Source organism: Parasteatoda tepidariorum, chromosome 4 (assembly GCF_982258835.1).
Source record: "Parasteatoda tepidariorum strain Cologne lab strain chromosome 4, Ptep-v5.0, whole genome shotgun sequence".
In the NCBI taxonomy this organism is placed as follows: Eukaryota; Metazoa; Arthropoda; class Arachnida; order Araneae; family Theridiidae; genus Parasteatoda; species Parasteatoda tepidariorum.
The window spans coordinates 39,206,132-39,234,011 of NC_141758.1; the positions used below are offsets into that span (position 1 = coordinate 39,206,132).

General features: G+C 30.5%; 1 protein-coding gene across 4 annotated transcripts in view; it reads right to left on the bottom strand.

Moving 5' to 3' along the window:
* Window positions 1–27,880, bottom strand: part of Sp1 (transcription factor Sp8) — a 71,350-nt gene that overhangs the window by 35,704 nt on the left and 7,766 nt on the right. For all 4 annotated transcript variants that reach the window (XM_071182197.1, XM_016063937.3, XM_016063939.4 and 1 more), the window contains exon 2: window positions 4,438–4,539. Coding sequence is in view for 1 of the 4 variants with exons in the window: in XM_016063937.3 (XP_015919423.1) it covers window positions 4,438–4,518 (81 nt within the window). In the remaining 3 variants the exon portion in view is untranslated. The remainder of the gene's footprint in view (window positions 1–4,437; window positions 4,540–27,880) is intronic.

A 27,880-nucleotide genomic window follows, 5' to 3' on the forward strand; every position in this document is an offset into this window, starting at 1 on the left:
CAGTAATATTTATTAATAGTTACTTTAAGACATTGATTTAAAAAATTTTAGGCTTGATAAAATGTATGAGTTATGTTACCGAATAATTGCCATTTGACCATCAAAATCAATGACTCAAATATATCTACATTAAAAAAAAAAAAATACTCTTAAGAATAACCTTGTGTGCAAATGCGTTTTACATAAACATGAACGCCACTACATAGAATTCTTGAACAAACTTAAATATTCTCTCAATAAATCTGTAGTTATATGTTTAGATAAACATACAATAGAACCCTCCTAAACTCATGAATCCATGACAAAATCCTAGCACTCATATACCGTATAATCCCAACTTTTACTATCATGCTAATGTAAGAGCCGTTATTATACGCTAGCCTGTGCACACACAACAAAAAATATTCGCCAAAAAAGCTTTTAAGAGTTATGGCCGCGAACATCAAAATACATTTTTTTCTTCTTCCGATTACTAAACAGGGGTGAGAGAAGTTGGGGATGGTTGAGTTTTTTTTTTTTTTTTTTTCTTCCTCTTATTGTGAAGTGAGAAAAATATATTATACCACGAAACAACTTGCGTTATTGGGTCGTGTTAAAATCTGGTACAAAAATAAACGTTTTCGTCCGAAGCTCACGATTTTTGTAAACGACGATACCCATTTTCGCCTAAAACGTGCTTCTTGTTCGGTGTTTTTTTTCTTTCTTTTTTTAAGTTGTTGATAAGGAATGTGAAAATAACAGAAATCTTTATCAATTTTGGTAGCGGTTAAGAAATTTATGAACTGTTAATCTTTCATCAATGTTAAACTAAAACGTTCTTATAGCTCGTATTTATTAAAAATAAAAAACATGTTTCATTTTTTTTTCCTTTTTTTTACAGTAAAAGTAAGAGCAACGTTATACGGGATCATAATGCAGCAATTTGCATCAGTCAATAAAAAATTTTACCGTAACTGCACATATATTCGATTTCTATTTGTTTTTTATTTAATTAATTTTGAATAGTTTGTGACTCTTCTAAAAAAATTTTTTTTCTATTTTGTTTACTTGTTTATATTTTCTTTAAATATGATTCAGATATAATTACTTTTCCGATATTTTATAAACCGATAATGTCTGAAAATATCATATGAAAGATAAAAGAAAAAGAGAAAGAAAGAAAAAAAAAAGAAGAAAAAAACGAAAAAAAGAACGAAATTATTGTCTCGTATACTAATTTATTAATGTTCTAGAAAATGTATCGAGTTTATTGTAAATTTGCAAATTATAAATTAGTTGGTTTCAGAAGTCTTCTTAACATCTATAGCCAGTTGTTTTATTAACAAACAATGCTTTTGTAATAATCATTCGAAGGTAAATATAGCTCTAATACATTTATTCTCCTTTTAACAAATTTAAATTTAATCAAGTTATGAACCAATTTAAAGTTAAGTTAAACACATAATAAAATAATTTTATTTAAATTTTTACCAGAAATTATCAGCTTTAAAATTAAAAAGCTTTCTAATGTATAATAATAATGATTATAATAAATTGCTATTATAGTAGATCTTTTATAATTGTTTGAAATGAATATTAGGAATTAAAATTAACTATTAAGGTTAACTATCAAAATTATTTATTCAGTTTCATGGCATACAAATTTACACTTATATTTTTTATTAAATCATTATGGAAATTTTATGTGATAAATAAATCGTATATTAAAATTAAAAAAAGATCGTTTGATAAAGTTTATGGAAACAACTTTACGAACATATAACGAACCAAATGCCTGCAACTTAGAATTTAATGATCCATAAACAACCAGATTCACATCCTTTACTAAGCTTTCAAAACATCCCACATCAAAATACCATCTTTTTCCAGAATCATCAAAATACACAAAAAGGTGTAACAAAACGGTCTCAACACCCCATGCACAAACCCAACAAATCAGGCGTTGGCATTAAAAAAAAAACTTCATTGAAAAAAAAAAGTCCGCAGCGCCCCCGCTGAGGGGCAGCGGGCCCTTTTGAGAAATAGAGGGGATAGCAAATCCTTAACTGTTGAACTAACTGGGGCTTGTTGTTAGAACATATGTTTGGTTTCTATTGAGGCTATATACTATAGCTGGTGCAGACTAGGTAATAACAAAAGGTGTCAAAAATTCTGTGCTTGAGCCGATTTCACTGTGTCCTCATCTTTTGTGTACCAATGTACCGCGGCGGCCTAGTGGTACAGGCGAAGAATGGACTATGCAACATGAAAGCAAGGAGGGAAGAAAAATTTTTATAAGCAGCTAACAGGACGTTTTGTGGGATTTGCTTCCCAAAGTACCTAAAAGTTGACAAGTTTGATGTTGCCCGAAATTTGACTTTGCTTTGGTCACCAATGAACCAAATAATTCAATTACTTCTAAAACTTTTAAGTCATTGATTTAAAAGTATTTATTTATATTTTTACATTTTTGTAAAGCAGAAGATTATTTATAATTTTGCCATTTTCAAAAAAATCTGCTTGTGTAATTGAAAATAATTCATTTGAAAATAAATATAACTTTTTCAATAAAATCTTGTAAAAATACAAGTAGATATGAAAGTGATTTTCACTTATTTAATAAGATATTTTTGTATAACTATAGGTAATTGTATTAAAAATAAATTCCACACTTTTAATAAATGTACTTGTTCAATTGTAGATTAATTGTTTTTTAAATAATTTTCACATTTTCTATATAATCTATTGCAGTAAAACTGAAAGGTGCGAGTTATTTTTAACAAAAAAGTATTTGTAAAAAACTGCAGGCAACTGATTCGAAATTAATTGATTATTTATAAAATCTATAAAATTGAAGGTAATCAATAAATTTTACCATGAAAAGCAAATTAAAGACAAATTTTTCACTCAATCTGCGCAGAAATGTAATTTTAAATTTTTTTTTTTCCTTTTTTAAATTAAATTAGGTCAACTGCTGTAATTTGCGCTTAAAATTTCTGAAAATCGTACACACCTATTCTTGGAATGCGCGCGTAGAATGTTATCAATTCAATTCACATGTAAAGTGTGTTATATATTTCTCATCCATTTAAATACCTATTATACTTTAAAGAAAATATTTTTAAAAGGTCAGAAGCGCCTAATTGCGTAAAAGTAAAAATCAGAAACTGATTTTTTTGAAAACTTAGCAATTTTAAAACAAAATATTCTACCGCCAATTCGGCAAACGATTTTCAATTTCTAATATTAACAGTTAAAAAATTATAAAAAAAATAATAATAGATTCAAATATTAAATTATATCTAATAGCACTTTGATTACTATATTTCTAAATCAAAAAAATACAATGTCTGATATTGTAACACATTCCATAACTGAAGTAACAACTCAAAACGTTACAACAAATATTTATAAAATGTTAACGCTAATATTTCAAACGAAAAAACCCAGTAACAATGCATTTTTACTAAGTGGCACAGCCTTTAAAGCTTTAAAAATTTCCAATTAGTTAAATTTTTAAAACTTCTGCGTAAAATGTAAGAGAAATTAAAAAATAGAAAGGTGCTAAAAAATAGTCTCTCTGATATCAATTGTCATTTATTATTTTTATTACATACTAAACACCGTCTTATGACACCGTCTGAATGACTTATTTATCATAACATTTATTATTATGCAATTAGTTTTCCTACCAGTGAGAAAAAAAGTAGCCAATGAAAAAATTATTTTAGTTGGTGAAAATGCCTAATACGTAAATGAATATAACATTAAATCTAACATGAACTCCATTGATTAGATAAGTTTGTTATGAAATATAAAATAATAATACTAATACCGATAACAAATTAAAAACATATCAATCAAGACATCTAGATTTTTGTACTTAAAAACCAGATGGCAATTGCAGAAATCAATTTAATCCTATAGCTAAAAAAGAAATTATATAAATATTTAAGTTAAGTAAACAAGCTTATTTACTTATCAAACAATTAAAAAAAAAATGTTCTATTACTTCCTATTTACTCTCAATTATGATTTTTTTTCCTACGGTTTTTATTTACGTAACCTCTTATGCAAATTGGTTTCTTAAAAAAGCAAAAACAAAAATCGGCATTTTAATCGTAATGGTAAGTAATAGTATTTCTTGACAGAAAATTAGCTCGAGTAAAAATAATAAACATTCAATTTCATCGAAACGTTCGACAACTGGTCTACTTATACACACTTAATTGGCGAACAAGAAATGTCAAGATAGTCAATTGATTATTTAAACGATTTGTTACGTGATATGTTTATTTTTTAAAACCTCAATTAAAAGCTGGTTCTATGGTTAAGGTATTTGAAAGTTCTCAAATTATATCATATTATTATTATTTATTTACTGTAAACTTAAGGTATTTTTTTTTCCCTTATTTATTTCCCATCACTATATTTTAAGTAGAAATCGAAATAACTTACCGAATAATCGGTTGGACTGTCGATTTCGTGTTTTACGGTGGTAGTTGAAAATCTAAATTGTATTTCCGGAAAATCATACATCCTGATCCAGCGCACTTAATCCTGAAAAGAAAAAGTATATATACATGAGAAAAAAGAAATTTCCAATATTTATAACATATTTATCTCTTCAATGATTAGAAATTTTAAACTTACAAAAAGAACGTTTCAAACATTCAAATAACATTCATCAAAGGATTAAAATAATTAAATAAATAAAATAAAAAAAATTATTCGTTATTAAAATCTATACATTGAAAAATACTACCATGCAAATTTTTTTGCAATATTTTTACGATAAGTTGAACCATATTTTGGCTTAAGCTCCACCGTAGTATCATAAGTTTAAAGAGAATACGATAAGTTGAACCATATTTTGGCTTAAGCTCCACCGTAGTATCATAAGTTTAAAGAGAATACGATAAGTTGAACCATATTTTGGCTTAAGCTCCCCAATAGTACCAAGAATTTAAAGAGGATACGATAAGTTGAACCATATTTTGGTTTGAGCTCCACAATAGTATCAACAGTTTAAAGGGGATGCGATAAGTTGAACCATATTTTGGTTTGAGCTCCACAGTAGCATCATGAGTTTAAAGAGAATACGATAAGTTGAACCATATTTTGGTTTGAACTCCACAATAGTATCATGAGTTTAAAGAGGAATGATAATGATGCAATAAGTTGAACTATAATATTTGGTTTAAGCTTAACTAGTATCGTGAATTTAAAAAGGAATCGCATGGTAATATGCTTGAGCTTGTATCTGATAAAAGGTGGAGTAAATTTGCATAACATTAGTATTCAATGTGCTTTAACGTTTTTAATAGATTCGTGCATCGAGATGTTAGAGTTTATAACTATAACTAATTAACACAACTCCCATTTGTTTCTTATTTTAAATAAATTTAGTTCAAATCAATGTAGCTGTTTTTAATCAATCTGCAGGGAAAACAACTTCGTGTCCATGTAACTTTGATTCCAATTTTGAAGACATTTGCTAGTCAAATGTCTGAAATTTTCTAGATGAGACTAACGAACCTTCCCAGGGTCAGCCGGATTGCATGTCGTCTACCACTCAGATATTATAAGCATTGACGTAAACTTAGACCAATAATACAGGCACAAATACAATCGAAAGCAATGGTTTTAAGTTTGAATTTAGTTTTTAAAATTAAAAGATTGTATTACTCTAATTACTGTTCAGGCTGAACTATAGTACTTATAGTACAAAATCGTCAATACATTAAATATCTTCCGAATTGAAGTTAACACTGTGTTGTATTAAAGGACTCTATCATACAAATAATATACGAACTTCAGCGCATATTTTCAGATTGTTCTTTACACAACTTAAAACTTTAAAATGCAGACTTAATAGTTATGTGACATATCATGGACAAAAACTTTATCTTGTTGACATAATCTTTAACTAGACATATCATAGATATCCAAGATATGAACAAACAAAAAAAAATTTGAAGTCGACACCGGAACTGAAGAGGGCAATTTTGCTTGAGTGAATGGAGAGTATATCATTGTGGCCATCAGAAGATTCGAAATTCTATAGGGGTCTGTTTTGACAATTTGAACTCCCCATCACCCACCTAGCAAAGCTAACTCTAATCATTAAGTGGGGTGTTGAGTTTCTCAACTCGGGTCGGGCGGTGTGCTCTTGAAATTCGATCTTTTTAACATATGGTTCCTCAAGGGGTCGTCAAGCACCCCTACAAGAGGATATGGCTTTACAGGGGGTACTCCATCCCTCGCAAAATTCGACACTTTTCGAGTGGGGGAAGTTGTGCTGGTAAAACGCCAGGAAAAGGTTTCCCAGGAAGTGATGTGGAATGTCATATCATTTGAAGAAGCTAATTGAAAACCATAAGAAGCATTGTAAATTTTTCAACACTTTGAGCAGATAAGCCATGAGAAAGCAAGACATTATAATTATGCTAAAGTATGCGTTGCAGGAAGAATTTTTGTCTTTAAATTCCTAATTACCTAATGTCAGTATCAATATCTCCACTAATTGACAAAGTCTGATTGTTTATGCATAAATTATTTGGGGCAATATAATCATGAGCCACATTATTAAATTATTAAGGAGAGCGTTTTTTGTAAAAATATCAAGAATTCTTTAGAGGTAACAAAATAATCATGTCTACTGTGCTGTAATCTAGTGGGAATTTCGAAAACTTGTAAAATGTCTATCTAAATACTATACTAAAGAAATGGCAACAAAATCAAGCATTATATTTTCTGCATACGAATATATTTTAAGATTATTTTCTATATAAGTTACATTTGGAATAAAGATTTTAGAGTTTAGTGGCATAGCGTGTTAGATTTTGATAAATTCGGACAATAAAATGCAATGGTTACATTAAGAAGCTATTTAAAAAAGCGACTTTTTATAATTATATTTTTATCATCAAAAATTAACCTATTTAAAGAATTCACAAATTTAGTAAACTACCTATGCCTGCAGTAAAGTATAATATGCTTTTAACCTAGGAAATTTAAAGATTTTAAATGCATCCCACCTATTTAACCCATTCTTCCACTAACTGTTCAGCTCTCCATTGGTGCATAATCTGTTTAGAAACTATTTAAAAGTTTACGATTATTAATCGAAAATTAGTAATTTTTTAAAAAAATTTACCTCAAAATAATACACTGTGGTAATCTACATTCGTAAACTACGTACATCTAATTGAACAAAAATTTGTGGAACCTTAAATAAAAAATAACGTGAAATTTAATTATAAATAAAGTTTAGTAATAAGTACTTTGCAATGAAAAGATCTTGGACTGACATTAAAATTAAGACAATATAGACTTAAGGCCTTTGTGATTGAATTACGAGATAAAAAAAATTTCCTAACCAAAAAGAAGAATAAAATAAAATTCCACAGTGAGAAAAATAGTCCCAGTTTAACAATGTAAAAACCCCTATTTTAAATAAAATAACTTAAAAATCATTATTCATTGCACTGACACGCTAATCTGGGTTCAGCATTTCTGACTAATGGTCCTGTTCCTGTACAATGCGCTTTCAAACGCCGTGCTGAGTTCGCGTCTTTGGTTTGAAGCAGTGACAGAAGGCGCTAACTGAAACTGGTACAACACAAATAATTCATTTTTTGGGTAATGTCGTTATTAAAGACTTGCCATTTTGGATCCCTGGCTGGCTGCACGCAAGTACCAAACTTCCCCTCCAGTCTTAAGTCAGATTGACAGATGAATTCTCTAAATCTCCGTATCTCATTGGAAATCCAGTTAAGACCATGAAAATTGCTGTTGACTGCGACCGCTAATCCACCAGGGATCTTTCAGCGTTTCTTTTGTTGCGGTGAGATTCGTACTTCCTATGCGTGAGATTTTGGTTCATACATGACGACTGCGTTTCGCGCCAAACGGATAATTTTTTGTGTCGTTTTCTTGTCATTCGTGTTAGCTAGGCTGATGTAATCTAGAGATTGTTGTGTTTCACAGTAACAGGTATTTTGGAACCGTTACGGAATCGTGTCTATTACAAAAATAGGATGCTGCTTTCAAATGTCTGCTACTAAATAATATTAATCGAAAGTTGAAAAGCGTTTTTGTTTCACATTTTCTTATCAACGGTTGAACATTTCTAACTAGCACAGTTTTTAATAACCATTGCAACTTAAAGCAGTTTAGTAATTGAAAGAGACAATAACGGATGTATTACAGCTGAAAATATTTTATAGATCCATTTCAGCCATTTCTAATATTGAGTGTTCATAAAAGAATGTCTCAATTTCAGTAACAGTTTAATTTAGACTGTTTGCAATAAACCATCCATTAAATTGAAAGCAAATTATACAAGGTATCTCTTTTAATATATAAAAATTCAATATGTACCCCACTTGCACAATTAAAAGAAAAACTATAATGCATAAAAAAAAACCTAAAGTGCAATTCTTTCTACATTTGCAAACCAAAGTCCGGATACTCTGGAAGTATTAAATTAAGTGTAGGAAAACATTGACTATTGGATGTGCATCTCACAACTTGTGGTGCACATATTGAACATTTGTAAGAAACAATACGACACATAAAAATCAAAGTCCCTCTCTTCTTACACTTGTTAAACAAAGTACGGACACTCCAGAACTATTAACCTAAGCAACGAGATGATATGGATGTTCATTTTATAACTTATGGGGCACATATTGAACATTTGTAAGAAAAACTTGGTTAATTTACCTGGAACTTTATGATTTGTTGTAAACAGTCTAATTAAACTTGTTATAATATAACATTGAAATAGTAGCATTCTTTTTGCATACTCTAAACGCGAGTATCCTGTTACTAGATGTAGAGAGATTTAGAATTTTATTTTAACTAAATAAATATTAAAAATGTGAAGCAATAAACAGCGGGTTTTTTTTCTTTCCATTTTGTGATGCAGTAAAGTTTAATAGTTTATGAAGCTGCATAACTTTCAAAAAGCTAACTATCAATTTTGAAATTTTTTAAAATATGTAAAATATTTTCAAGCAGTGAAAGATGACGGAAAATATCCTCAGTAGAAGACAGATCATGAGTTAGAATCCCCTTATCATTGGATTAACCTCGGGAGATTTTCATGGTTTGCATCTCCAAATAACGCTAATGGAGATTAGTTACATCAAAAAGTCCTCCACGAAAGCTAACTGCCCCAATGCTTGAGAGAGGATATCCCCTGTCTTCTAGGTTGGGTTCAAAATTACAAGGATACGGAGTTGAACCGTAAACTCAGAATTGGATCGGCTGTGGAGTTGAACCGTAAACTCAGAATTGGATCGGCTGTTCAATGCTGGTTATTAAAAAAAGCGAATAAAAAAAAGCGAACATAAAAAAAGCGAAAGAATGGTTAAACAAATTAGCTTTACATAAGTATAATTTTTTAATTAACAGTTAATTTAATAGCTGTTATTAGATTTTAGGAAAATCGGTAGTTTCGTGGAAGTTTATCTTTTGTATATCGTTAAAAAGTAAATGCAATTAACAAAACTCAAAATATATATTTAAAATTAAATATTAATAAAATTATATGCCAACACTTGAATTTGACATTAAATGCAGTCCGATAACTCGAATTAGCTGAGATACTTTAATAGATTAATAATATGCAATAAAGAGTTGTCTGGCGGAAGTTGAACATTTTCATAAACATCTTGATCTCACAAATGTATATAATCAGTCCCAATTTACACATAATTTTATTCAAACCTCGAATAAATTAACAAAAAAGAATACATAATAATACGGTAATTTTTTAATTTCAGATAGCACTGTCATCAATAAAACCAGTTTTTCCCAGTGTTCGAAAATTATCTTAGTAATTGTGGTTGGTGATGAAATTTCAATCCTCAATTCCAGTAAAGTTGTAGATCATTTCAGCAGAAGGAAATAGTAGATAAGTTAAGAGAACAAATTTCCTAACATCCCTTTGTTAAAGAGATGTTTAGGAATAAGTAATAAGACAAATTAGCTTTGGTAATCTTGAAGTTAAATTGTTTTCATATTGATATGAGTGTCATTATTATTAGTTCGGTCCACAGCATCTTTTAACTGGAAACATAAATTCTTTTATTTCATTACATTTAAACTCCTATTTATTGGATTAATTTACTGTTTTAATTTTGAGAATCGCTATAAATATTGATTTTAGACTTGATTTTATGATTTTGAATCTTATTACCGATGAATAATTTAATTTTGTTGTGTTCTTAAATTAAGTTGATACATTTTTCGGAAAAAATATGTGCTTAAATAAATGTTTTGAATTGTTTGTTCGGTAGGTCTAACTAAATATTTTTTGAATAATTCCGGTGGCGTTACAGGGAAAACATAGTTTCACGAATGAGTCAGAAATCAATACTAAATAATGCGTGTTTTAGCATTTAAACGATTTTGAAACTTGAGTTAAAAATCTAAAATATAAAGTCAACAAGTAAATCAAATATCAAAAGAAAATAGAAGGGAAACAAAATCGAAGTTAAATTATTTAATCTGTTTTTTTAAACTATTTTTCCGCAGCATTAAATAATTTATTAAACTTTAAATTATCTTTTGCTTTGTCTTGAAGAATTGCAAACGATTATCAAAACTGTTGTGAATCAATTTTAAACTTCGCCTTTATCCACTTTTCTTCCTTCAATAGTGAAAACGATATTTTTCGAGTTGGCTGATTATATAAATATCAATCTATTTTTTCCCTCGAATTCTCAATGATTTTTCTTAGCAGTGTGAACGATAACAATTTTTTTAGCCCGAATATAAGATCGTTTTTTGCTTTAATTCCAAGGGATGGAACCGCGAAAATATATATTCCTGGTGTAATTCATTCACTGGCTCTCTGCTCTGAAACATCATCATTCACTTTAAATCTCACTATCGTTTGAAGCAGACACCGGTGTGTGTGTGTAAAGAATGAACAAGCTTGAGTGAAACCGTGTACCGCAAGGTGGCGGTAATTGTGGGGAAATTCCCCAGCAAATGCGAAGAGGCTCGTAACGGTTGACCTGAGCCGGGTTTCAAGTCGGTCCTATGCAAAATGGCCGCTCTTTGATGTGCGGCGCATGCCGAAGGTTGCTTCAAATTAACTCTCTTCTCTTTTGGAAGGGGGAGCGATTGAATTGACTAGCAAGAGAAGGAATTGATGAAGCTGTTGGAATTCGTTTATGTTTTGAACCGTTTCAGATTATTTTTTTCTTAAAAAAAACTGGATTTTTTTTTTCCTTATGTAGGTAAAACTGCGAGTTACTGTTCATTTTAACTAAGAATGTTCTCTTTTTATTCATTTTAATTGTTTTTTGAATCTGATACCATTGTACAAGGATCAAGGATAGATAGCTAAGTGTAAAATAGGATCAACTAATAGACAAAACTTATGAGGCTGTTGGAATTCGTCTATGTTTTGTTCCGTCTCAGATAATTTTGCGATCGCTTTTCGACCAATCAAAACAATGTTTTATGTAGTCATATTGAAGATTCTGGGGGTCGAAATATAAAACAAACTAATATTCTAATTTATAAACATAATATATACATTCTAAAACAACCATTTTAGTGTAAAGCATAAATACATTGAGAAGGAAAGTATGGTTAAAAATATCAGAGAATGGTATAATTTACATTGTATTTTTCTATATTGGAACAAGCTCGATAATTTTTACATAAGTCCTTTGGCATAGATTTTTAACAATTTTGACGCAAAATAGGGTTTTATGTGATTACATTTGGATTGGTAAATGGGATAAAATTTCTAAAATTTATCATGGTATCTTTTTATTTTTGGTAAATGGGGTTAAATTTCCAAAATTTATTTTGATATCTTACAAGATGGCAAGGGAAAAAAAAACATTTATTCTGTTAAATTTGTATTCCAGTTTTGAATTTTTTAATAAATGTGTGATAATATGAGCAATAATTTTGATAACCAGAATTTACAGTAAACCGTTACCATATGAGCGGAAAAATTACCAAATGAATGGTACAATACCTTATATTTTGGATTTCCTAATCTGAACTATGTTTTTTTTTTTTTTTTTTTTTTTTACCAGAAATGTCATTGGGATACAGAACTGTAATTTTACCAAATTATTCGTATCGATTAGCCATCACTGGGATTCGATACCAGGCCACCTTATTGGGAGGCGAGTGCTCTATCCCCTGAGCCACCAAGGCTCATATGTAATATGTTTTATTTTATAACCATCGTTGAACAGCTGACCCAATTTTTTGGATTTACGGCTGCTAATGTTCAACTCCGTAGCTTTGTAATTTTGAGCCCAATCCAGAAGACAAGGGAATTCCTGGATCTATTGGGAGAAATTTGTCTTCTTGGAGGTCTTTCTAACCCGCATTCACATTACACGGAGAGTAAAACCACAAAAAAACTCCCATGGCTAGCCCGAAGGCAAAGGGACTCTAACCCATGAACCGTCCACCACTGAGGATATTTCACGGCAGCACTGTGGTCGGTGCAAGCCCGATGCGGTATTCGTATCGACCAGCTATCTCTGATATTCGTACCCGGTTCACCTCGTTGGAGGCGAACGCTCTATCCCCTGTACCATCCCAACCCCATTTGTCATATATGGGCAAAAACATGCAAGACTCAAATTGCGAAAAACTTATATCTGTACATAATTAGCCAATTCAATATAAATACATATTAACCGATTTAAGCTTACGTAATAGCGGGTTTAATACACATAGTCAAACTTTAGCGACCAAAAAATCGCAGTCAGTGTAATACATAGGTACAAGCCATACTTAGACATCGGTTGGAAATATTGATTTAACTCCGAAAAGCAATTTTCTCCTAAACCAATTTACCTTTACATTATCTACTGAAATCTTTCTAGTGGAAGAAGAGAGAGAAAAAAAGAAGAGGCAAAGTAAGTAAATAAATTCTTTTATTACAACCCCTGTGAACCCGGAACTCGTTCCCTCCAGAAGACGAATGAAGTGTAACCGTTCGTCAAAGTGTAAATAAGAAACAAATAATCGGAAAATGTTAACAATGAGCAAATAATAAATAACGATAAATCGGGTGGGGGGGAAGGGATATTCATCATTTATCGAAAACTTCTCTTTAGACAACAAAAGGCCGGGGGTTGGAAAAAGGGAGTTGTTTTGCAAAAGTGAACAAAAAAAGTTCATAAACAAACCAAACACATTCTGATTTATTTTTCCAAATAGTGAGAAGTCTGTACACACCACAAGGAAATGTAGAATACAAATATTAAAAACAACATATTACAGTATAAAAACTATTTAATACAAACACTGAATTACAAGTTCATACAAAAATATATGAATAATAATTCGAACGAATAATAACGTCAATTTCGTATTTATGAGGCTTATATTAATAATTATTAATTACTTATAATCGCATTTGTTTGTAAAGACTACCTTCAAAATGTTTATAAATGCAAATATAGTAATAAAAATCAAGGCTCTCAATTTGCAATTTAGTTAAGTAAATTACTGTGAAATAGATATAATTATCAGAATTAAATTGAAGATATTACTCTTAATTCGAGGTAACTAATAGTTTTTTTTTTCTCTTTTAATTAGAGATAGCGAAAAGGTTTTTATTAATAAATAGTAGAAATCCGTTTATAAAACACAATTAAGATTTTTAAATCACAAGCAGTATTTTAAATACGTTTTTCAATGGTATTTAATTTCCGAAACTAGATATATATATTAATTTTTTAAAATAATTATCAATAATTTTTTAAGTTTTTCTGCTTTAATAATTCAATATATATTCTTCCACGTTTGATAATATTTTTACAACCATACTTTGAGCTAAATGGAATTTTTAACAATTCAACTTAAACCTAATTTAATCTTGTTTTGAACAAAATAGCTGAGGCAATGCTTTGAGATAAACATTTTGACATGAAAATGAAATAGGTTCAAGGAACCAAACAATTATATTGTTATTTCTCATTTTTATCTGTATAAAATCTAATAACAATAATTTAATTTTAACATCAATGATAACAACGATAACCTGAATTAAAATTAAAGTAAACAATTTTCGCTAGCATTAAATGTCATAGATAAAGTGATAAATGCAATAAAAGAATTTGTCATTAAATGCAATAAAAGAATTATCATTTTATCTCTAAACTTATTAAATTTAATTTGACTTTAATAAATACCCAGAGAACGTGTTATATATAATTCTTTCTAAATTCTTAAATAAAAGAAAAAGTTCGATAAAAGATTGTTGTCTATTTAGAAAATGAAACTTCTTAAATAGCTTAAGAAACAATAAAATAATAATAATAGAGGAATATCTCCAGAAGTTTATGCGGTCTTAACGTCTTCACATATAAATGAAAATGTTTTCTTTAGGTTGAAGTATTCTTTTATAGTATGATTTAGGTTGTTAGTTTTCTTTTAATAGCCGGCGCAGTCACAGTTAAAGCTGTAGACTGAAATGGAAATGCCACTCGAGATGTCAAAAAGAATGAGGAGTTTGAATGATAGCTTATTCACGGCGAACGAGAGGTCAATCCTAAGCCACGTGATAATCGTGAAAATAAACGTCACGATGTAGTCATTTTATTTGACTTCTTTGCCGCTACTAACGCCCATTTAGAATTTTTCATTTTGTTGTATATTTTAATAAAATATAACGTAATCACCACGTTCATCTTAAAATATCACAACTCAGAGTACTCAGTAATCTTTAACTATGTCTGTTGCCACTTAGTTATTTTTGACTCGCTGCGTAATCAGTTAGTAACCGAGTAATTTAACTATTTTTAACTATTCGTAGCAGTTATCTTTTACTATAGTTACTCAGTTATTTTTAACTATCGCTACTCAGTTACTTTTAATCTTCGTGATCCAGAGTGCTCAATTATCTTTAACAATTGGCACTTAGTTACTTTTATCCTTCGCTACCCAAAGTGCTCAGTTATCTTTAGCTGTGTCAGCTGATACTTGTTTATTTTTTACTATCGCTACGCCGTGTAACTTAGTTGCTGAGTACTTTAACTATTTTTTACTACAGTCATCTTTTACTTTTGTTGCACATTTATCGTTAAATATCGCTTCTCTTCTCAAATATCGTTATCGCTACTCAGTTCCTTTTATCTTCGCAACGCAGAGTGCCCAATTATCTTTAACTATCGATACTAAGTTACTTTTATCCTTCGCTACCCAAAGTGCTGACTTATTTTTAACTACCACTACTCAGTTACTTTTAGCCTTCACTACCCAAAGTGCTCGATTATCTTTAATTATCGGTAGTATGTTACTCTTTTAACCTTCGCTACTCAAAGTGCTGGGTGATCTTAACTATTAATAGTTATAACCAGCCATACTCCATTTTAGTTTATCACCATCTACCAAATCTTTCGAAGATATTTAATTTTTGTATCACAAAAATAAGAATCAAAAATATATGTAAAAATATTATGGAGTACTTTTTCCCATTAAAACTAAAAGTATTCAGACTAAAGTCATTTTATTATCAACTTAAATATAATTCTAATCATGCTGTGCATCTATATACACCTTGAAAAATAATTAATGTAAAGTTAATGTACTACAGTTTGAACTACTTGACGTTTTATACTATAATTTAAAACTAATAGTCATAATTCTATGCCAAAACTTTTAAATCGTGAAAGCTAACTTTAAATCAACAACATTAAAACAGAATTTTAAAAAACGCTCTCCAGTTCACGGTTAGCACAATTATAATGTGATTTCACCTAACTTTGATAATAGATTTAAAATGTTAGATAGCATTTTAGTGAATAAAACAACAGTAAATAGTATGAAAACGTCTTAGAAAATAATTTAATATGCATAAGATTTTATGTTTAAGAGAAGAAACTGTTCAAAATTTCTTTCACTTGGAAAACCACTTGAAATAAACAAACATACGAAGTTTACAACAAACTCTCTTTACTAAAATTTATTGCATGTACCTATAAAAATTACTTAACAAGAATATTTACTAATTAAATCATTTTATATTCTACGACAAAAAAACAAAAAAAAACAAAAAAAAGTTTTTTTTCATTTTTGTAGTAAGGAATTAAATTCTTTTGTTTCTTATTTAGTTTAATATTCTGCTAAGCATTATCTTATGAATGCCATAGAAATATAGCGGGGAATGGGGATTGCATCTGTCACTTCTTCAATGAAACTGCCCCCTTTTCCTCTTGAGTGACAAGTGACGTCCGATTTGAAGGATAACTGCAACTGTAACAGACTACTCACAGGGTCACGAAAAGTCACTTCGACGGTAACGCTTCTTCACTTATTAAATAAATAAAAAAAAAAGAAACGTCTGAGAATCTATATTTTACCCACACTCTTTTTGTTACTTCTTTTGTTTATTTATTTGCATTTTATTCCGTCCAAAGGTATTATTTTTTTCTCATTGTTCTGTACTTAAATTGTCTATAATTTAATTGAAGAATATCAGAGATGATAGGTATAAGTAGATATGTGAAGGTTAAATTGTCGTCTAAGATAGGTCTTTTTTTGAATTAATTGACAATAATGCAACAAATATCTGCAAAAGAAAAGTATTTTTCGTATCAAAAATTAATTATCCAGAAGGATTATTTAGTAAGAAATGGGATATAAATTTATCTTTTATGATATAAATTCTATAGTTAAATATTTTCACCACATGAAATTCTAGTATATTGTTCAAACAAAACAGTTTTATAAGTCATTATGGTCAATTTTATAGGAAACTAGCAAAGAATTGTTGTAATATGCTACGCAAAATGTATGTACTTCTTCTTTAAAGAATGTAGACCCAGATTCATTGCCTTTTTAATTAAATTACCAACACGACTACTAACTGACATACACTGTAAAATGTTACAGTAAAAGTACAATCAAAAGTACAAAGTACAAATTACAGTAAAAAGTACAATCACTCTGAGTACAGCATCCGTGAAATCCATTTTACACTAAAATCCATTTTAACCGTACAATTTTATACCATACATTTACAGTAATATTTATATAATTACAGTGATTTAACAGTAAATAATGTATAAACATTTTGGTATATGAGATTTTTTTCCGTAAAATTTTACAGTAAAAATAGGTTTTACTGTAAAAAGTACAGGCAACCTGAGTGGTTTTAGCTTTTACCCTATATTGATCAGGAATTTTTATAGTGTGTAGTTTTCATCATTAATTTCAGTCAGTTATCTTGCTTTTAACTTTTTTTAATCATAGAAATTTTTAGTTATATCTTTAAGGGCAAAACTTTTTAACCTAATCATTTAATCATAAATAATTCAACATGTAATGTCGGACTAACCGTGGGAGATTTTCGTAGTTCTACCCTCTATGCAAGGCAAATGGGGATTAGTTCAATTAAAAAGTCCTTCACGAAGGCTAGGTTGTCCCAATGCTTGATCCAGGAGTTCCCCTTGTATTCTGGGCTGGGTTCAAAATTACAAAACTACGGTGTTGACTTCACTGAGATTTTACAATAAACTTCAATGAGATGTTACAATGAACCATATTTCTGATTAAGTAATGACGTTTAAGCCTTTCAAGAAGAGTTTTTTTTCTTTTCCATTAAAATGTCAAATTATGACTTCAATAGATCAAGTGACGTTAAAAATAACAATATTCCGCCAAATTAAAATAAATTAAAGATTTGGACAATAGGGAATAACACATTCCACTATGTATTTTAGACGAAATATATATGTCCCAGTGGTGTTTTCGTCTGCTGGACATATATGTCCTGGTCTGGCAAAAAGGGTTAAAAAGTGAAATAATGTGTTTCAACTAAACATTGTGTTAAAATTGCAGGAAATCTGAACGATGCCAACACGTTCCAAATTTTTAACAGTGTACCGAACGCATTATTGGAGTTACTTCCTTAATTAATTAATATAAAGGTTTTAAGTTTTTATCTAATGTTTCCATTTTTACCTGGAATGGAACTTTCAACATAGTTTTAATCATAAAAAATCAACACATTTTACCTAAACATTAAATATTTATTCAATTTCCTGCCCAACAGTTGAACAACAAAAGTAACACCATTGCGAATTAAATAATTCCAAAATCAAAATGCATAAATTGTTTTATAAAAAAGATATCCAATTTAAAAAAACAACCCAAAAAATTGAATTCCGAAACAGTAGTAACCAGCGGCAACGTTCTGAAGTGCTACCGGAAAAGAGGTGAGAGAATCGCCGCAGCGGGTAACCCTCATCATCCGCCTAACAGGATTCCAAATTAGGCCTAAGATCTTGCGATCGAAGCTTGAATTCATGAATTTATTCTGGGAGGAACTGGTTTTTCAAAATGTTGAAAAGATTCAGAGGGAAAACGGGTGGGATTGTGGTTTGATAAGAGGGGGATGGTAAAGCTCCTATCCCCACCCTGCCGCTGGTCTCTTTTGGTTTATTTTTTTTTTTTTTTATAGCTAATGTCTGTTATATTTGATTTTATTCTGTATTTGCAAGAAGATAAAGCATTTAATGATACGTTTTAATAATTTGTTTCATTAATTTTTATAAGATGTGATGTTTTGATGAATGGAAATGGATTGCTTTGGAATTATTGAACTGTAATCAAGAGCTTAAAGAACTATTCTGCTTCTTAACTTTAAAATAAATAGTCCCGCAGTGGACTGATCGTTAAGACACGGTTCCCAGCAGATCACCGAAGTCAAGCATCACTGGCTGCGGTCAGTGTGCGGGTGGGTGACCCACTTGGATCAGTCTGCGTAGGGACCGAGGGTGTGCGGTATTGGTCCTCGTTAAACTGTGCTACCGTAAAGTGCTCGACTTCGCGCGCAGGTCGTCGGGCTACCGAAGCGGGGGTGCCATCCCCTCTGCAGAGGATCAAAATTGTGATGGCATGTCTTCGGATCATCCTCCGGGATGTTTCCCAGACCGTCGCCAATAGCCCATTGTGCAGCTCTAGTGCGACGTAAATTAACAACAATAACAATAACAATAACAATTTAAAATAAATAAATAAATAAAAATTTTAGAAATTGTTCTGCAATTTTTTGAATAACAAATGAGCTAAAATAAAAAATCTGGACTAAACCATTTTAAATAATTTTCAGTAAAAAAAAAATTATCAATTTAATGAAAATTACATCTAATTTAATAAAATTTTTTAACGAAAAAAAAATCCAAACTTTCATAAATTCAAAAATTTCGTACAATTAACCAATTTAATCACTTAAATAATGTAAGGCTGTTTGTTGAATCAGAAATATCATAATTCCCAAAGATATATATCCTAGTCTATTTCCACAATTTCAGATTATATTTTCTTCATAGGTGATATTTTTGTTTTACAGCAAACTGTTCCTTGGTATTGTTTTCATATAGGTCCTTGCAAGTATCTAGCATAGGAACATCATATACCCCATGTGGAAATTGTGTATTTTTGATCCCGCTCTTTTGAGCAATCTAAAACTGGTTTTTATCGTTATATTAATTTAAATCCTTTTTATATTTGCTATTTACATTTGTATAACTACGATTGTAAACGGAAAACTACTTATCCCCTATTCTGATGATAAAATTCGAAATCTAAAAGCTTATTAGTTATTAAATTTAAAAGGAAAAAGAAAAGCATTTTGTATAAAAAGTTTTTGTTGTATAGCCGCGAGTGCAGGAACATTCGTAGAAAGATCAAGTTTATTTCTGAACCATAATATCGATGCGTTGAACAGTCTGTGGAAACGTGCTGCATCCTTAAACATATGTAACCCTGTTTCTGTTGAAATTTAACTAAAGTAATGCGCAATCAATTTTAAATTGTTTCACCATTGTTGTGGTTTGTACCTTATTTAGGTTGCACCAAGTTCGTTTTATTGGTTTAACACTCCGGATTTCTAACAATGTAAAAATAAATTGCTAATTATCAATAAACTCAATAATAATAAATTTTTCAGTTGCAAGATGTCAAAAAGGACAGGAATGTACTGTGTCAACTCTTAATATAATTAATGCAACAATTATGACATATATTATCATCAATATGACAGAGTACAATCAATATGCCGTCCTCATCTCAAAATGGCATAAATCCTTGCCCGCTAACATCTATATCTAGCACAATCTCTTATTTCATTTCCCTCATCCAGCAAATATAAAATTCATTACCTAAAATCATAGGAATTTCTTTTACAAACAAATCAAACTCTCGCTCTGTTACGGTAGAAAAAATCCCCTCCTCTTGGCAGGAAGATAATAATTCAAATGCGCCAAAAATATACAGAACTAACAGATCCATTTCGGATCATGAACCACAGACTTCATGCTTGGCGTAGTTTCTCAAAATCCAGCCACCCACTCTGGCAGCAATTATTATACCTGAGCGCTTCAGCACTGGCGAATATCCCCAATTCGACAAAAGCGCCGTTAGGGATGGTATCAAGTTCACTCGCGCACGTACCTATAGGATTTTTCGAGATAAATTTGTTAATTTAAAACATTTTGTAATAGGATTTAAGAACTATTTGCCTGAAGTTTGAACAAATTTTGTTTTACACTTTGTCAAATAGCGATGATATTCGAAAGATTTGTCATGGATGATCTGCGCATCGTGTATTTATAAAAAAAAAGCTGATAGGGATGTTGTCATGCATTAAAGATGTCTCAATTGTCGCCAAACATGAAAGGAGCGATCTTTATAGCTCGGAGGAGTTTGAGAGATTTTGATAACCGATGTGTAGTTTGTTTAAGGGTTTACTCTGAATAAATTCTATTAACCTTGATTGAATCATAATTGAATTAAAAAAAAACAGTATATCATTGTATGAAAACTTTGTTTTCATTTTTTACAATAAACGTGGGTCTTAAAGCCTGAGGCTCCCGAATGGTTCTTCCTCTTTGTATACAGTTATATAGAGTGAATAATATCCTTCAAGATTGGCACAGTGTAACCAATTCCGGTTTCAGTTGCATTGAACTTTCCAAAAAGAAATTTTTAAATTATCAAAGTTGAAAATAAATTATGAGAAGATTACTCAGGATTATGCATTGCAGAAGTTCTCTTCTAACAATTTGTTTGTATTCTGATATTTTGAAATTTTTTTTCTTCAGCAATTGAAATTTCATGGCTTACTCTAGGTTAGCCGGAGCTTATTTTTTCTTTCTTTCTTTTAAATTTTGGTGAAAGATAATTTTAAACGGAAAATTTCTCTCGTGGTATGAAGTCTACTTAAAAAGGTGTTAAATAAAACTTTTTTCCCGTCAAAACGTAACCATGGTACCGTGTAATCAAATTTCAAGAATGCTATATGGTTCAACATCGCAATATCTTAAGGTTTTAGGAGTTGTTGAACTAAACTATGGTTCAATACGCTTCAATATTTCTGAGCTAATCATGTTTATAAAATCTTAAATTAAAGTGGTTTTGAGTAGAAAAAGCTTTTTATGAAACTTCCCATCTGCAATTGGATTCGATGGGCTGCATTCATTGCCGGAAGCGGTAGGAGACACAATTAACCGTGAACATGACACTTTACAGCGCAACACAACGACACCCGTCTGCACACACTTCAAAGTTTAATATGTTCTTTTATATATATCTTCAATCAACACACCTCAGAACACTTCTCGATTTAAGAAAATTTAAAATATATAGCAGATATTCAATAAATCATCAACTCACAAATCCAAAGACGAAAGCAAAATAAGGAGCTGCGCCAATTCCTCTGCCTCCGCAGTGTTACCTACTATACCAATTCATATTTCTATTTTTTTTTTTTTTTTAATAATACACAGGGAGGGGAGGGCAATTTTGAGCGCATCAAAACCAGATCGAAATGCTGAAATACGTTATGCGGAGGTTGAGCAAATTACGATAAGTGGTTGCCGACCATGCCTCTCATTCGGCAGGGAGGGTTGTTCAGAATAGTTGCTCGGTTGGTTGAACAAAACGTGTTAGACTGTGAAAGCAACCAAAAAATACAATAGATTCGGGAGGGGAAAAAAATTGAAGAGTGTTTTGGTAGCGATATTATTATACCCCAAAATGCTCCCGGTATAATTTTAAATCAAATGAAATTAATACTGCTGATAACAAAATTTTTAATATTAGACGAGCTAATGTAAATCTATGTCTATCCAGACTAACAATAAAACAGTTGAAAGAGTAAACATCTACAAGGGATAGATATTGTAACAGACTTTGTCTATTAAATGCTTACTTTTAAAACTTAATCATTCTGATTTACTTATGAGAAATTCAACACAATTTGAGACGCGTACCATTTATCATGCAAATTTCATACACCTTTTGCAAAGGTACCTGGGTTTGCCATGGCATCATTCAAGGCGAGAGTGCAATGATTCTAAGCCAACAATACTACAATACTAAGCCAACAATACAAGGACCTAAAACTAGCTAGAATTTTAGAACTTCAATACCATGCTGACTTTTGCTACTTATGAGGCTAAACTAATTCTTTGGGCCGGAAATTTTCTTTTACTGAGTATTACTTGATAAAAAGTTTTTCTGTTGTAGGAATAGTTTTACTCTTAAAAATAATGGTATTCACTTAGTCATAACCAAAAACCAGAATAAGATATCAAGTTGGACCACGTTGTATCATGCAAGTTGCTTCTTTTTAGTCTTGATATTTTGAAATTGGAAGGAGGCATTGTTCTACTTAAGAGGACGCTATAAAATGGGAGAAGTTGTTCGTTACAAATTCTCATTCACTTCCGTAACTAATTTGAAATTTAAAGTACAGAAAAATTGAGTTCAGACAAAGCTAGAGTAAGCCCTAAAGTTTCAAAAACTGGAAAGAAATTTATAAAATGTCAAAATGAAAATTAATTATGAGAAGATAACTTAGGATCACGCAATGGAGTAATTTGTTTGCATTTTGATGTTTTGAAATTTTTTTTCCAGCAATTGAAGCTTCGTGGCTCACTCTAGTTTTACCAGAACTCCCTTTTTCTTTCTTTTTAATTAGTAATGGAGGTAAACAGAGAATTCGCAACGAGAACTTTATCCCGTGGTATAGCGTCCTCTTCACTAGAACAATGCCTCCTTCCAATTTTAAATTATAAAGAATAAAAAGAACCAACTTGCATGATACAATGTGGTCCAACTCGACATCTTATTCTGGTTTCTGGTTATGGCTAAGTAAATACCATTATTTTTAGCAGTAAAAATACTCCTACAACAAAAAAAAAACTTTTATCAGGTAATACTCAGTTAAAAAAAAAAAAAAAGTCTGACCAAAAGAATTAGTGTCACCTCATCAGGCCTAGAAAATCACTACGCAATAGCATCTCAAAGTCCAGATGAAATCATGCTCCCAACAAAAGATGCAGCACAATATTACGGTTCATTTTATAATCTAATCTGACCTGCAGTAACTTTTCATGATATTATAGCTCAACTTGATATTTTATTCTGGTTACTGGCTATATTTCAGTATGTACTAATATTTTGAGCAGTCAAATATATTAAATACGCAATAAAAAAAAGAGCCCAGCCCAGAGCATTAGTATCTCCCAATCAAACGTTGTCATTCACCTCGCCAAAAAACATCTTCTCAAGTCATCCAAATACAGCACATCCGTAGGAAAGGAACACGTTTCCGTGTAAATATGCCAGTTGTGAAATAAGTCTCCATCTGAATGATCTGAAACCCGGAGGACATACAAATCTAGCCAATTTCTCTCTCATATCCACGCCAATGCCATGAGGGGCAAGGGGGGTCATAAAGTGCCGATTGGCGTAATTTGAGTCTTAATCACGACTCTGACATCACTTCCACATGGCATATCAAAAGGTAGCTCTTCTGAATTCTACCTGGCATTAAGAAAAAAAACAGGGTGTGGCTCAGCCCTGTGTCATTGCAGTTGTGGTGACGTTTGCTGAATACGTGAACAGGAGTCTCGGATTTTTTTGTCCCTGCTCTGTGGAGGAAAGCGAGAAATGATTTGCATAAAATTCTAGTGGTGGTGTGACTCTGTTGACATACCGGATTAGAGGCATATATTTCTCGCTGCTTTCTCGGTGCTTGGATATTAATTTTATTTAATTTCGCCTCGGCCAGTCGGAACGAGTTGATTTAAATAGCCATAGAAGATGATTGCTCGAGAAATATGAAAGTAACTATGTATTTGCCAACGTTATGCAAATGCGTAATTACATTCTCACAAAATAGAGAAAGTCCATGAGATTTATACGTAAACATCGTAAAGGAATACATACCTAAAATATTAAAGAATGATTTAACATAAGCGTAGAGAAGCGTATTGAATTTACCCAAGCACCAAGAAATTAAAGACCATGTTAAGATAATCTTCTGTTGAGCGTTTTAATTTTATCAAACAATGATACGTATAAATAATCATGAAACTTTCTACATAATACGATTATTAACGAACTGTTTTCTTTCAATTTCGTTCTGTCAGTTTTTTTTTAAAGAAAATTTTTTTCTTTTATGTGGAAAGAGGTAAAAGTTTGAGAACTTTTTTTTAAACTTTAAAAATACATATGTGGCTATTTTGCCTAAATGTGAAAAGAGGTAAAAGTTTGAGTACTTTTTTTTAAACTTTAAAAATACATATGTGGCTATTTTGCCTAAGAAAAATTATCTTTACTGTTTAAAAAAATATCTAATCTGGTAAAAAAAAAAAAAAAATCTCTTTTCGTTCTTCAAAAAATAACGTTCAATTCGCATGCTGTTATTAACCTAAACAATGTAGCGTTAACTTTTCAAATATTAAAAAAAAACTAGATTACGAACTCTTTTTCGATTTTGAAACTTGTGGTTTTTCTTCACATTAACAATATGCACAGTTTGAGCAGCTGTGACTCAGTGGACAGCGCACAAAGGCGACCAAGGTTCGAAGCCCAGCGGTGTCAGGTCGGTATGAATTCCGCTCAGGGCTTATAAGTGCGGCCACAGGGCTGACGTTAAATATCCTTAGTGGTAGACGGATTATGGGGTTTCCTTTACCGTTGGGCTAACCAAGGGAGATTTTCGTGGTTTTCCTCTCTATGTGACGCAAATACGGTTTAGTTCCCTCAAAAAGTTCTCCATGAAAGCTAATTTGTCACAATGCTTGTTCCAGAAGTTTCCTTGTCATCTGGGTAGGATTTAAAGTTACAAGGCTAGAGAGTTGAACAGTGATAGTCGTAAACTCAGAATAGGGTTGACTGCTCAACGCCGGTTATAAAATAAAATAAAATCTACACCGTTTCTAAAATCAGTATGAAAGGCTCTAGCTGCAGCAGAACAAATCTTAACCTAACACTCATTAATTACCGTTATAAGGTAATATCAGTTATGAAATAAATATATTTTTCTCAAAATAATAATAATAATAAATAAATGAATAAACGTTATTTTAAATTAACAATTTGCCGAAGAACAATCTTTGTTTATGGGATGGAATCTAAACAAAATGGTCCAATCTGAACATTTTCAGTTTATAATTTTCAGTTCAAAAAAAAAAAAAAAATAGGAAATCAGATTTACCAACAAAGAAGTTCAATGCATGAAAAAGCACACCCTGTCAGCTTTGTATTATGCAACGAGTTTAAAATACGCGATACAATCAAGTTGAAATATTACCTCATATGACATTATTTACCATTGTTACACTTTCAACTAATGAGCTATATCATTTACCTATTCAAATATAAATTTCTACAATAACACAAAACCGATAAAAAAAAAAAATAATAAATTCAAGGTCTTATCATTTAAATTCCCAAATACCTAAACACTTTTATATTCATAAACAAAAAACCAATTTCCTTTAAGACTTCACTATTTATAAATCTTAACTGACTTGAGCTCACACCAATCGAAAGCAAGGTGAAAAAGAAAACAAACAAGCGATTTATTCAGTCGTCACGCATAAATGTTAGCGATTAAAAGCGTCCATAAGTTTTCGTTCGCAAAAACCATTGTCTCGGCTAAATGTACTAATGATGAAAATAACGATTTCATCTAAAATAATAATAATAACAATAAACTATTGACAGAAAATAAACACGCAATTCTAATTAAACTTGAATTTATGCTTAAGGTTTTATCTGTTTAGAGAACATTACTTGAAATCTAAGTGATTAATGAATTAAGTCAATAACGACAAATTATAATGCCATAAATAATTTTGTGCTATATGCATTATATCATAAGACGCTATGATGACAAATATCTTGAATAAATTGAAAAATTTTTTTTAATCATTTCAACATGAGTTTAACATCTAGATGTTGGACTTTAAAAATTAATTATTACTTAAGATGACAGTGGGCTATTAAAAAAATATCTTAATTAACGCCAAAAATTTTTGTGTGTGTGTGTGTGAGGCAGTTGTATGTACATATGTACACTGGACGCACTTTGTTAATATTATGGAGATATTAATTTATTCGCGGATTTCTTGATTGCACAAATCCTACAAACTCTTTAAATTATTATTATTTTAATTAAGTCTAAAAATATAACCTGATGAAAAGGCTTTCAAAAATGCATGTTTACAATACGGCTTAAATCAATGTACGAATAAAAATTTTAAAAGGAAATTTTCAATTCAAACAATAAATTATGAAAATATTTCAAGCAATGTTTAACCCAGATCTTAATTAGTTGACTTAAACTTAATAAATTTTTAAAAAGATTGTTTTAGAAATTTTTTAAAGAAACCGATAGTTTTAGGTTTGTACAATTAAACAAGCTTTCTAATTATTATCTCTATATAGACTTTCATTTTTATGAGACTTTTCAGTTGAATATCTTATTTGCATATCTGCTACAAGATGGGGAGCGAACGTTGTGCACTTAAAATATTTTGAAAAAGAAAACATTTAAAATTAAGCCTAAAAAGAAACTGCATTAAAAATATTGAAGACAGATGAATGAATTTTGAAATGCATTTTCAGGTGTAAACAAAAGAGTGCAATATACATTTTTAAAAATCTTCGTTTTATATTCGTAATTGAACTGATTTGTAGCCAAATAAATAAATGAAACGAATCTACCAAAATTATTCACATTTTTTAAAAGACATTTACATGAAATAAGTAGAAAATCACGACTTCGGAAAATAATAACTACAAATCAGTAAGTGCTTAGCTTAAATAATCAAAAATACTCAATTTAAAACTCAACTGTGCTAAAAATTTGAAAAACAGATAATCGAATATTTAATTAAAACAAAATGGAAATAATTTATATATTAGAGATAAAGCAAAATAGTTAATAAAACCTACCAACAAAAAGACAAAAGAAATTTTTTTAATTGTCATTAAATCTCCTGATTCAATTAAATAAAAAATAGCTTGAAAAGGAGCAAAGAAATAGCCACAGTTAAAAACTGTAATAGATAAATAACAAATCTATAAACTACTTTTCAGAGTTAAAAATGGATCCTTATTAATAAGTTTTGTTATTAATTTTATCAGTCTTCCGCTTGTTTAATACACAACAATCATAAAAATATCAAATTAGCAGCCATAGTACACATTCATTTTTGACAATTAAAGTCTTAACCTAGAGTATATTTATTTTAAAAAGTCACCCTATAATTACCCATGAATTACACTAGGGGCAATTTTACCTACTGCAAACATTTATTTAACACATATAACGTTGAATTAAGTAGGGGAAAACTAGAACGTATATATCTTAGCAGCTAACTTATAAAGAAGACTACACACATGTATTTTTAATATACTCTCATTTTAAAATAAGCTATTATAATAGAAAATGTGGCTCACGGCGGATCTGTTTGCCTAACTTCCCTTCTCAATAAGCCTTAAAATCAACAAAGGAATCTGATCTTGTTGGTTTTTGAGCTTTGCTGGAGAGCTTTATTTTGAAACAGGTTTCACTTTTCTGGATCGTAAAACG